At 39.7% G+C, this 10,661-nt stretch overlaps 1 protein-coding gene across 1 annotated transcript; it reads right to left on the reverse strand.

The window, feature by feature from the left end:
• Positions 1–366: 366 nt before the first annotated feature.
• LOC139469017 (visual pigment-like receptor peropsin) lies at positions 367–10,076 on the reverse strand. Its single transcript, XM_071251154.1, has 4 exons — positions 9,405–10,076; positions 7,479–7,584; positions 2,465–2,760; positions 367–525 (listed from the first exon to the last, which is right to left on the reverse strand). The coding sequence occupies exons 1-4, from the start codon at positions 10,074–10,076 to the stop codon at positions 367–369; spliced, it is 1,233 nt and encodes a 410-aa protein (XP_071107255.1).
• Positions 10,077–10,661: the final 585 nt, after the last annotated feature.

Genomic DNA, 10,661 nt, shown 5'->3' on the forward strand with positions numbered 1-10,661 from the left:
CTATAACATTTCCGCTGCCAGTGTCTGCACCTCGGGTATTCAGCAACGTTTTGATAATAGAGGATAAATTGTGTCTTTATAGACGCAATGAAATACGGTATGATGTTAGCGACTTGAATCAGACTTACTAGGTTCGCACATGTGTCAGAATCAAGTCGTCCAATAAAACAGCACGATGCCCGTTTCCAGAATAAGTTGCAAATTGTGAGATATTAATACATGGTCTCTGTGTAATAAGGGAAACATTAATTGGTCAATTTGTCCGAGCCTTGGTCTCCTTTAACGAGTAAATTGCGCTAAATTGATAAAAGCCGACGTACAATTTGAACTCGGTCACTTAGGAGTAAATACATGTCCGTTGTTGATCTATTTCTTCTTGATGTCCTTGAGTTCCACGTCCGCCTCCTCCATCTGTGAAACATCTTCCATTACCGTGGGCTCATTGCCAGACTCCTCCTCAGGAGCTGGAGCCACAGCGTTGCCTTTAGGTCGCCCAGATGTTCCGGCCTTTTCTTCCTTCTTATCCTGCAAAAAAACAGTCGGGAAACATAACAGAAAAGCGTTAATTCCTGCAAATGTGCGGACAAATATTAAAAAGAAATGTCGTCACTAGACTGGAAATGTGCACTGTTGAACATAGTCTCTTTTTCAAATATGCCTCAGTTAGTCTAGACATGTTTTCATTCCACTGTTTGGCTGTCGTTCATTTTACAACATGAATGCCCTAACGGTAGTTACAGGTGAGAGCTGTCTGCATTTACAGTGGTATTACTGGTAATTGAACATTGATCTTTGGCTAGGTAATAAGTCAGATCTCATTTATTTTTAACTCGGGTGTAATTTCACTTTATGACTTTGTTGTGGTTCACTTTAGTATTTAAGATCAGTTAGATATCCCAGGCCTAGTCTCACTTTCAAATGTCAAATAGTGATATGATATGATGAAACTGTAGTATATACCTTTGGAGGAAATTAATGAACAAGGGTTTGTATATATTATTGGAATAATTATTCTGAGGTTTGAATACACCAAAACAATTGCAACAATGACCAGGCTAAGTACAAATAATTTCCCTAAATCTGATGTTCTACATGGACGTATCGACAAGGGTGACAACAAGTGCATATGCTGATCAAAACTGCAGGTGCATAATTTGTACTTTTATTCGTAAAAGATATGCCCAGAAAGGCACTCGAGATTAAATGCATTTCGTAAATCTCGATGCTCAGATGTTAATTTAAAGCTAAGTGAGTTTGACAGTTAAATTAAAGTGGAATACCACGCATTTAATACCATGTACACGAGCATTACATTGCTGGTCCCTCGTTGCGAGTTCAAATAAAGTTTAACCCCTGACTTAAAAGCAGACTATTGTCGGATAACGAGGAAGGCTTGATTTGAATAATCCATTCACGTTATATCCAGCTTCAGTGCCCACACATGTCGAAATGGCGTACAGGCACGTGTATAGAGATTACTATGCGAGGGTCTAGGCGATATGACAGTCACGAGTGCAGTTAGCTGTTTCTTAACCATCCTATAATCACACCATTTAAACATTGAATCGATGCGTAATTGGCGTAATCCGGCTTACTACTCAGACCTTGTGTCACCCTCCATAAACACGTTCCCGTGGGTTATCAAGGCGATGATGATAACGCAATCGAGCTAAGATAAAAGAACATTTATTTACACTCTGAAACCAAAATGTTTCAACACAGACGGAAGTGAATAAGACAGAAACACGAGTAACAGTACTTATCGATTAATTACAATTTGGAAAGGAAAGTAGTCCGTCATAATCAGACCCTTGGTCATCACCATGGAGTAGCCTATCGCAGACCTGGAATTCGAGCTCACACATATGATTGACACCAGTTATCCCAAAGATGTTTAAGAAATGATAGGTCGAATGTGCCTACACAATCGAGCTTATGAAAATATGACTTGCTATGAAATACTACTAATGATGGCCGTCATTGCACAAGCAACCGAATTATATATTTGGAATGTTACAGATTAACTAATGCAAGTGGGTTATGAAGAGTAATAACAAAAGTTAAGTATTGAAATATTAACATTGAACCCTTTTTGCAAGCGAACACAAGGAATTAATCTTCTACAAAGCAGGGGTAAATAATTTAAAAGAATTTGAAAAATATTCTGTCCTACGTTTTCTAGCATCATTTACATGAAAATTATGTAAAGAAATTCTAAATGAACGAAAGACTCTCATTTACGCTTCATCATTCTAGGTACTTTAACATTGCTATAAAGAGCTAACAGCTGGTTAGTTATCAAATTATGCCAGAATTGAGCATAAATATAATTGTTTGTCTAACTACTCATACAAATGTTTTATTATCACTGACATTCTGAGAGATTCAAACATAAGAGAAATGTGGTTATTAATATCGCAGTGATCATGGCAATAATTGATGGGTGAGAAAACATTCGTGTTACCTTTTTAGTATTCTTCTTGTCGTCTTCTTCATCCAAATCCGATTCTTGTGAGGACTCTGGTTGTTTCTCTTCCTTCTTCACCAATGAATCTTTGACCCCTTTGCAAGGAATGATTGCGTAGAAGCCATAGCGGAATTGCTTGTTGGTTGCCACATAGATGAGAGGGTTCCACAGGCCAGCCGACTTAGCTACCAGGGCGGGTATTGTCGCCATCAGCGGGGAAATCAAGGCTGGGTCACCGAAGGCCGCGACAAAGGACACAACGGTGTAGGGCGTCCAGGACAAGAGAAATATGGCTGCAATTTGAAATAAATCTTTAATACATGTTTGTGTAACTGTTTCACATGACAAACGGGCAAGAGTCATCATTGTACATACTTGACAATCATAAACACTTTAACATTCTCATTATAATTTAAGGGGCACGGGTGGCCCAGTCGTCTAAGGCGCCGCGATTAGCTGTGAGAGTTGCGTCCCTTGGGCAAGTCAGAAACCTATGATTGTGGGTTCGAATCCCGGTTCGCCCCGATTATGTTTCTAGGTATGTCAGCACCATACCCGTGCTCTTAGGTTTCACCGAAGTGGTAAACGTCTGAGACCTGCATCACTTTGGGCTTTCCTCCCACATTAAGCTGACACGCCGCGATATAACTGGAATACTGTTCAAAGCAGCATTAAACCCAACTCACTCACTCACATTATAATTTTGTTCTATAAAATATCAGCATGGTGGGGTAGCCTAGTGATAAGCCAAACCTCCTGGTCCGATTCCCTATATGGGTACAATATGTATTGTCAATTTTGTGTAATCCCGTCGTGCTATTGCTGGAGTGATGCTAAAAGTAGCATAAAAGTGGCATAAAACACGCACTAACTCACTTTGTCTTAGGACATGAAAATAAGAGCCACAAAACCCTTTCAATAGCCACAAGTAATCTCTGCTAAAAGCCGTCTATTGTCCCATTCCGACAATATCATGAACATTTGTTTATGAATCACTTTCAAAAAGGGATGATACAGGTATTCACAAAAATAAGGTTACAGTTGCACATCTGTATTGTCACCCCATCACTGCAGAGTATTTTAAAATATAAAATAATTGCTCTTCATTGACCATAGTGACATGAATTCCTTTATAAGGAAACAAGGAAGCCTGGGTTTGGTACGACGCTCTGTGTTTTCACAGCGTAAACAAAGATAAGATACAATTTGCGATTCAACAAGACATTTTCCTTTTTTCACACGAGGTGAATATGCATAGACTGTTACCTGTGTTATTGCTCCTCAACAAAAGTCAGTGACAAAATAAATGCCAAAGAGTTGGTCGAAGTTGGTGGGCTTATGAATGCCCTGAAGCTGTTTTTGTTCATTTTGATGACTTGTATTGTGACATTAAAGATATCCATCATCAGGGCATTATTTTACAATTCTTGAATAAACCACCAGAAACATATGCATAATTTTACTATTTTCCATATCGGACAACCATCCCTCCCGTGTGCTCACTGGTGCTATGGTATTGTCTCAGTGAAATGCTGACGTTATTGATGAGTCAAATCAAAAATGTTATTTAGCTGTCGAAAACAACATTGCTCGCACACTATATTTGATTTTTAATATATTTCAGAACAGGAATAAAGTTTCAGAATAGGAAAATATAGAGCCAAGAATTCACTGTCTCAGTCCTCACACTCTAAATGGGCATCATCACTCTCCGCCTCTGAGATAATCAATCAGTTCATAGTATTATATAAGCAGCATTCATAATAGATAGCGCGACGACAGATGTTGCCGAGCAAGGTTCTAGATTACAATCAATAATAACAGGTCTTTTGTGCCCGCGTAACAGTTAATCGACTATACCAGATACACAATGATGACCAATGGAATCTAATGCATCTTGCAACAGATCCTGAAAAGGATGGCGTATCGATGAATAATGTAAATTTAAATACTCTCCCCAAATACGTAATTTTACTATTCTCTTCTATATGTACGTGTAGTCGTAGGAGGAACAATTATCACACAGGTTCCTTCCATTAGAGAATCTACAGACAAAGGATGGTTGAATGCTCATAGGAGAACTTCCCACGTGAGGTATTTAATTACAATAATGAAGTAGATGACCTTATAACCCTGTTAGATGCTGATAATGTAGCGTGTAGAATGCCCCTGTTGGGATTCGGGGTTAGAAAAAGTCCCCAGCAACACATGCTGGTCATGGGAGGCTACCTAATGGACAAGTGGTCAGGCGCGGCGACCCGGTGGATAGAATATCAACGTGTCCTGACAGTGTGGGGCGTTGGTCATGATACTGACACCTTGTTTGTCTGGTCCTGACTCGATTATCTACAGGTCGCTGCCATACAGCAAGGATACTTTGATTGCGGCGTTAAATAAGAAACAAACCAATATATGACAGGAGTTATCATTTTGAGTGAGTGATTTGGGTTTAACGCCGCTTTAAAAAAGTATTCCAGTCATATCACGGCGTGTCAGTTAAATATGGAAGGAAAGCCCGAAGTGATGCAGGTCTCAGACGTTTACCACTTCGGTGAAACCCATGAGCACGGGTATGGTGCTGACAAACCTAGAAACATAATCGGGGCAAACCGGGATTCGAACCTACAAACATATATTTCTGGCGTGCTGAAGGGACGCAACTCTGCACAGCGAATAGGGGCCCTTAGACGACTGGGCCACCCGTGCCCCCATAATCTTTATGTAATACATATGTACATAATTATGTAACTGTTTGTGCATCCAAAGAAAGAGCAAGAGCCTACACAGATTCATCCTTATACAGATAGAGTGATGGCACCAGGGGCACGCGAATCGAATGAGCATGTCTTCCCCTACGGGTAAAGCGTGTTGAATGTAGGGGCCACGTTGACTGAACGGTTACCGGGTTCTTCACATGACGCATCTCGTACATGGTCCAATATAATTATCATGCAAAAAACAAATGACACGTCATTCATACACAGTTTGTCTTAAATATGTTTTTAACGGTTACCAATGCAGAAGTGCCTTTTTCCCTTTCTAACAAATCTACCGAGCTACACAATCAGCGTCACAATTGCAGCGTGACTTAAATTCACCAATCATTAAGTTACACGATACACGGTACGTGAAGTCTCTAAATAATACCCCCGTGAAGATACAGGTTAGAATTGGTCTTCAGGAAAAATATTGTTCCCATTTTTGTCGCAAAGCAAGTTTAGTCAGATGTTTCGGATTGTACTTTTCAGAGATCATAATCATACTATTGGATCCTCCTCCTCAACATCTCTCAGTGTGCTCATGTGGACGTTCTGCGTGAAGATCCGGGTTATAATAGTCATGGTATTCTGGAACCTATGCTTGTAGTAAGAGGCGACTGACGGTATTGCGTGGTCGGGCTCGCTGACTTGGTTGATTCATGGCATCTTATCCCAATGGCGTAGATCGATGTTCATGATGTACACCTCTGGATCTTCTGGTCTAGGCTCGATAATTTACAGACCGCCGTCATACAGCTGGAATATTGCTGAGTGTGGCGTTAAACAACAAACGAACAAAACACAACTGTCTTGAAGTTCATTCCCTTACACGCGTTGAGAATGCGCGTAGGACATAGCTAACATGTCAGTAGTAAGCCAAATGTAACTAATAGGGTCAGCTGGAATATTGCTGAGGTCAGCGTTATGCGACAAATCTCTGAACACAACAAATCAAACGAAGAGGTGTGTGAAGCGGACGGGCAATATCATTTTGTGAACAATCCATTGTCTCAATCGTTCAAGGATTGTTTATCTTCACGAACACCTGGTATCATTACTATTTGATAGTGATTCAAAAACACAAGTTCATGCTATAATCGGAATCGCACTATCGACTCTGGTTTATGCAGAGATTTCTATTGGATATGGAAAAAAAATGAATTTATTATTATTATTGATATTAATATTTTGATAATATCGTATCATAGCTAGTTCTCACAAAAACATATATGCCTGGGCCAAACAGAAAAAAACCACTTTGCTAATGACATAAATATCAGAAAGCTTAATACGACACAAAAACCGCTTTATTTAACATGATAATTGAAATTGATTATCGAGTCTTCAATTTGAATTATTATTGATATTATTATTTTGATAATATCGTATCACAGCTATTTCTCACAAAAACATATATGCCTGGGCCAAAAAGAAGACATACTTTAATAAATTGCTAATAACATAAATAACAGAAAGCTTACTACGATACAAAATCCGCTCTACTTAACATGATAATTGAAATTGATTATCGAGTCTTCAATTTGAAAAACAATCGTGTTCTAATGGAATATGTTTTATAGACTTGGAATAAAACATTCCAGTGGGTAATAAAAAAACATCATGAGAGAGTGAGTTGGGTTTAACGATTTTTCTTAATCTCATTATAATTCGGAAGGGAAACCCAATGGGATGAAAGAGACGCAACGAGTAGCCGACACCAATTGAAAAAGCATGAGGTACGCTCGTAGAATCATTAAAATGTAATCTCAGGAAAAACATGAAGAGAATCTTTCGTCCAAATTGACGCCCGTTTAATGAAAAATAATATATTTTTTGTCTATTTCTCTTACTTACGTACTTACTTACTAACATACGTATTTCAAGAAACGAATTTGACGTGTATTAAGAAACGAATGTAACAGATAGTATTAAACCATTATGTATAAAAAATCATTACCAGATATGATAACAAAGCCATGCACTGGGCACACTCGGAAAGCCTATACTTCTGGCGAAGAAAATTAAATCCACACAACACTGTCTTCTCTTCTTTGATACTGGAGCATATATAATGTCATCAAGAGATACTGTAACTCAGGCATTGGCTCATATAACATATTTGTGCATCTTGTAACGCAGAGTCTGGTGGTATTGTGGGAATATTGCTGAAAGGTAGCACATTTAAAGTACTATTCGCTGCAGAAAAAGCCATCTTAAATTCATGCCGTTGGTGTGTACCAGGGATTACTTACAAACCATGGCAATACACGTCTTCAACATTTTCTTCTCCACCCTCAGTTTCTTCCTAGCCACTCGACTTTTGGTGTCCCACACGCTGTTCCTCGTCACGTTCCGCACCTGGCAAATTTGAAGAGTGCGTTGTGTTAATATTGTTTTATCTATCAATAGTGTTTTTAATTGAGTGAGTTTGATTTTACGCCGCTTTTAGCAATATTCCAGCAATATCACGGCGGGGGACACCAGAAATGGGCTTCACACATTGTACCCCTGTCGGGAATCGAACCCGGGTTTTCAGCGTGACGAGCGAAGGCTTTAACCACCAGGCCGCCTGTTTTTAAATGTTACTCTACTTACAAAGCATTAACATTATATTTCAGTGTCTGACTTCAAGACTTTAGTGTATGTTTGATTGTTTGTTGTTTAACGCCGCACACAGCAATATTCCAGCCATATGACGGCAGTCAGTAAAAATCGAGTCTGGACCAGACAATCCAGTGATTGACATCATGAGCATCGATCCGGCATATTAGGAAAATATTACATGCATCCAGCAAGTCAGCGATTCTGACCACCCGATCCCGTTAGTCCCCACTTATGACAGGCATGGCCGTCTTTGAGAGTTTAGTGATGTACATGCATGTTATTGACAAATATTTACGCAATATTTGCTCACTTTATGCACACTTGGTTCAATGATAATACAGAGATAGAAACAAAACCTAAATATGTAATTTACATAAACGGTTATTAATCATAACATAGCTAACGGGGCGGTGAGGTAGCCTAGTGGTTAGCCTAGCTCGTCACGCCGAAGACCCGGGTTCGATTCCCCAGATGTGCACAATGTGTGAAGCCCATTTCTGGTGTCCCCCGCCGTGATATTGCTGGAATATTGTTAAAGGCGGGGTTAAACCATACTCTCTCACTCACTCACATGGCTAACACAAATGTCCAGTTACAAAAGCATGTGGCTATTCAAAACAGAGTGAATGAGGCAGTAAGTTGGCTTTAACGCCGCCTTGATCAATATTTCAGTTTATTCACAGCATTTCAGCTTAATGTCCGCTGAATTCCCTAAATGATGCAGGTCTATCTGGGGTGTTAACAACCGGTACATCAAAGAACATGGTGTTACAATTGTAACAAATCACGGAACTTAATCATAGCGAAACTGGGATGTGAACTCCCGATCATTCGAACCCTGGGGTGCTATACATTAGTATTTACCAAATATTCCCAGTTTGACACAAAACTACAAAGGAGAGGCAACATATGTTAGCCCAGGACCAGCTCAGGCTCAGTTGAATAGTTGTTGTGGTAACTGGGTTGAATAATACGCCGCATCCAGCATCATTCATTTTATGTAATGTGTCATTCGTTTGTATAACATTATCAGTTTTGAAAATTAACCCTGTGGGTATTCATGGAAAGAGTAAATCCCGAATACCCAAATACTAATATCAAAAGAGAGACGATTGATGAGGATCGGGTAATTGCGATTTTGTGACCTGGACCCGGTTCCACAAAGGGATCTTAGCGCTAAGGTGATCGTAACTCATGCTTTAACGTAGGCTTATGATAGTCGTAGCGCTAAGACCGCTTTGTGGAACGGAAGCCAGGACGGTTGTGTGTCGTCTACTTTGACTGTCCATCCCCGCTCATGCTGATCTGCCAGAGCAATAGTAGGTTTTAATTATAGCAGTATGTATCAGACTAACCCTATCATCTTCATTTGCTTTAAATAGTATACATGCGACTTAACAAGTTGAATAGTTTTGAATGGTTCAAAAGAATAAAGCTTGGTCACATCAATGTTCAAACACCCAAACCATGGCTACGAGAAAATGTGCATCCAAAGAACATTAAGAGAGACTTTACAAGCTTGAAACTTAAGATCAAATCTACCTTCAGTTTTTTTCCATCGACTTAATACTTACAGCCATGTAAACGTGGTAGTAGGAGAAGGACATCAGACCTACAGGAATTACAAGACACGCAAAAAAGATGGCGAGGATATAGCTGGTGTAGGATGGGTCGTCACTCTGCCAGATGACACTACATGAGATCCCGAGACCTTCCACTGTATATTCATTCCATCCAAACATGGGAAATATTGCCCACAGGAATCCAAGGATCCAGCAGAAACCGGTACATAGTAGGGCAACGTTTTGGGTTATCTTTGAGGCTGACAGTGGTTTGGATATGACAACATATCTGTCAAGTGCTATTGCCGCCAAGAGGTACATTGAAGCGAGGCCCAGGAAATACACCATAAATCCTTCAAAAACACACATATTTCGCCCGAATACCCATCCATGGTTGAACGCAGCAGATGCTGATATAAAGGCCACCATCCCCATCAACATGTCACAGAAGATTAAGTTCATGATGAACGTGTTGGTCGGTGACCGCAGCTGTTTATGCTTTAAGAATATCAGGACGGCCATACCATTTCCAAAGAAGCTACAGAAGGCAAGTGAAAACTGGACCAAGGCGATAATATCATAACCAAATCCTGAAAAAGAAACACCAGGTTTTGGTTCAGATGTTGATGCTTCTGGTGGAACACTCGTCGAATTAACTGTATCGTTTATAATAGTGGAATTCATGGCAGGAAAAAGCTCTGTTCAGATCAAAACTCAAGGGTATGGTGACTGAAACACAACTATGCCATCATATGCTTTATATAGAGTATTAAAGACATGTCTGTTCATGACTTGAAACTGTCTGCATGCCCTTACATTGTATACTCAATAATATAATCTCAATTTAGGCTTAATTTGTCCTTGATGAAGTGTGGGTAATCTTTGGGTATGGGACAGACAGTCCATGTTTTATGATGATTGCTTCTTGTCCTTGTCTGTTGATTTGAGTGGTCTGACTTTGACTTCAATGCAACAAACACCACAACTGAAACGGACCCTCAACACACCATGGGTTCAGCAGGGCTTGCGTAGATCATATAGCGGCACTGCTCTGTGTCGAGGCGTCCTGCTGTGATCATCATGGAGTATTGTGTATTCCAAAAATGTGTAAGACTTCAATGATTTGACTTGATTTGATTTAAAACTCCACAGACATGCTTAACACCAATGGTTTCATGTGACATTATCTTGAAACCCTATTAGTTACATTTGCCTTACTACTGACATGTTAGCTACGCCTTCAAATTAGGTAATTTTAATTATTAGTTT

Source organism: Haliotis cracherodii, unplaced genomic scaffold (genome assembly GCF_022045235.1).
Source record: "Haliotis cracherodii isolate W230 unplaced genomic scaffold, xgHalCrac1.p SCAF_2, whole genome shotgun sequence".
Classification (NCBI taxonomy): Eukaryota; Metazoa; Mollusca; class Gastropoda; order Lepetellida; family Haliotidae; genus Haliotis; species Haliotis cracherodii.

What these genes read in the sequence shown, in the direction of transcription:
- LOC139469017 (XM_071251154.1), bottom strand. Translation starts at nt 10,076, where the DNA reads ATGAATTCCACTATTATAAACGATACAGTTAATTCGACGAGTGTTCCA. An exon ending in ACTACCACGTTTACATGGCT is followed by an intron (nt 7,585 to 9,404) that starts GTAAGTATTAAG and finishes CAAATTTGCCAG; the next exon opens with GTGCGGAACGTGACGAGGAA. An exon ending in GACGTGTATTGCCATGGTTT is followed by an intron (nt 2,761 to 7,478) that starts GTAAGTAATCCC and finishes TTCAAATTGCAG; the next exon opens with CCATATTTCTCTTGTCCTGG.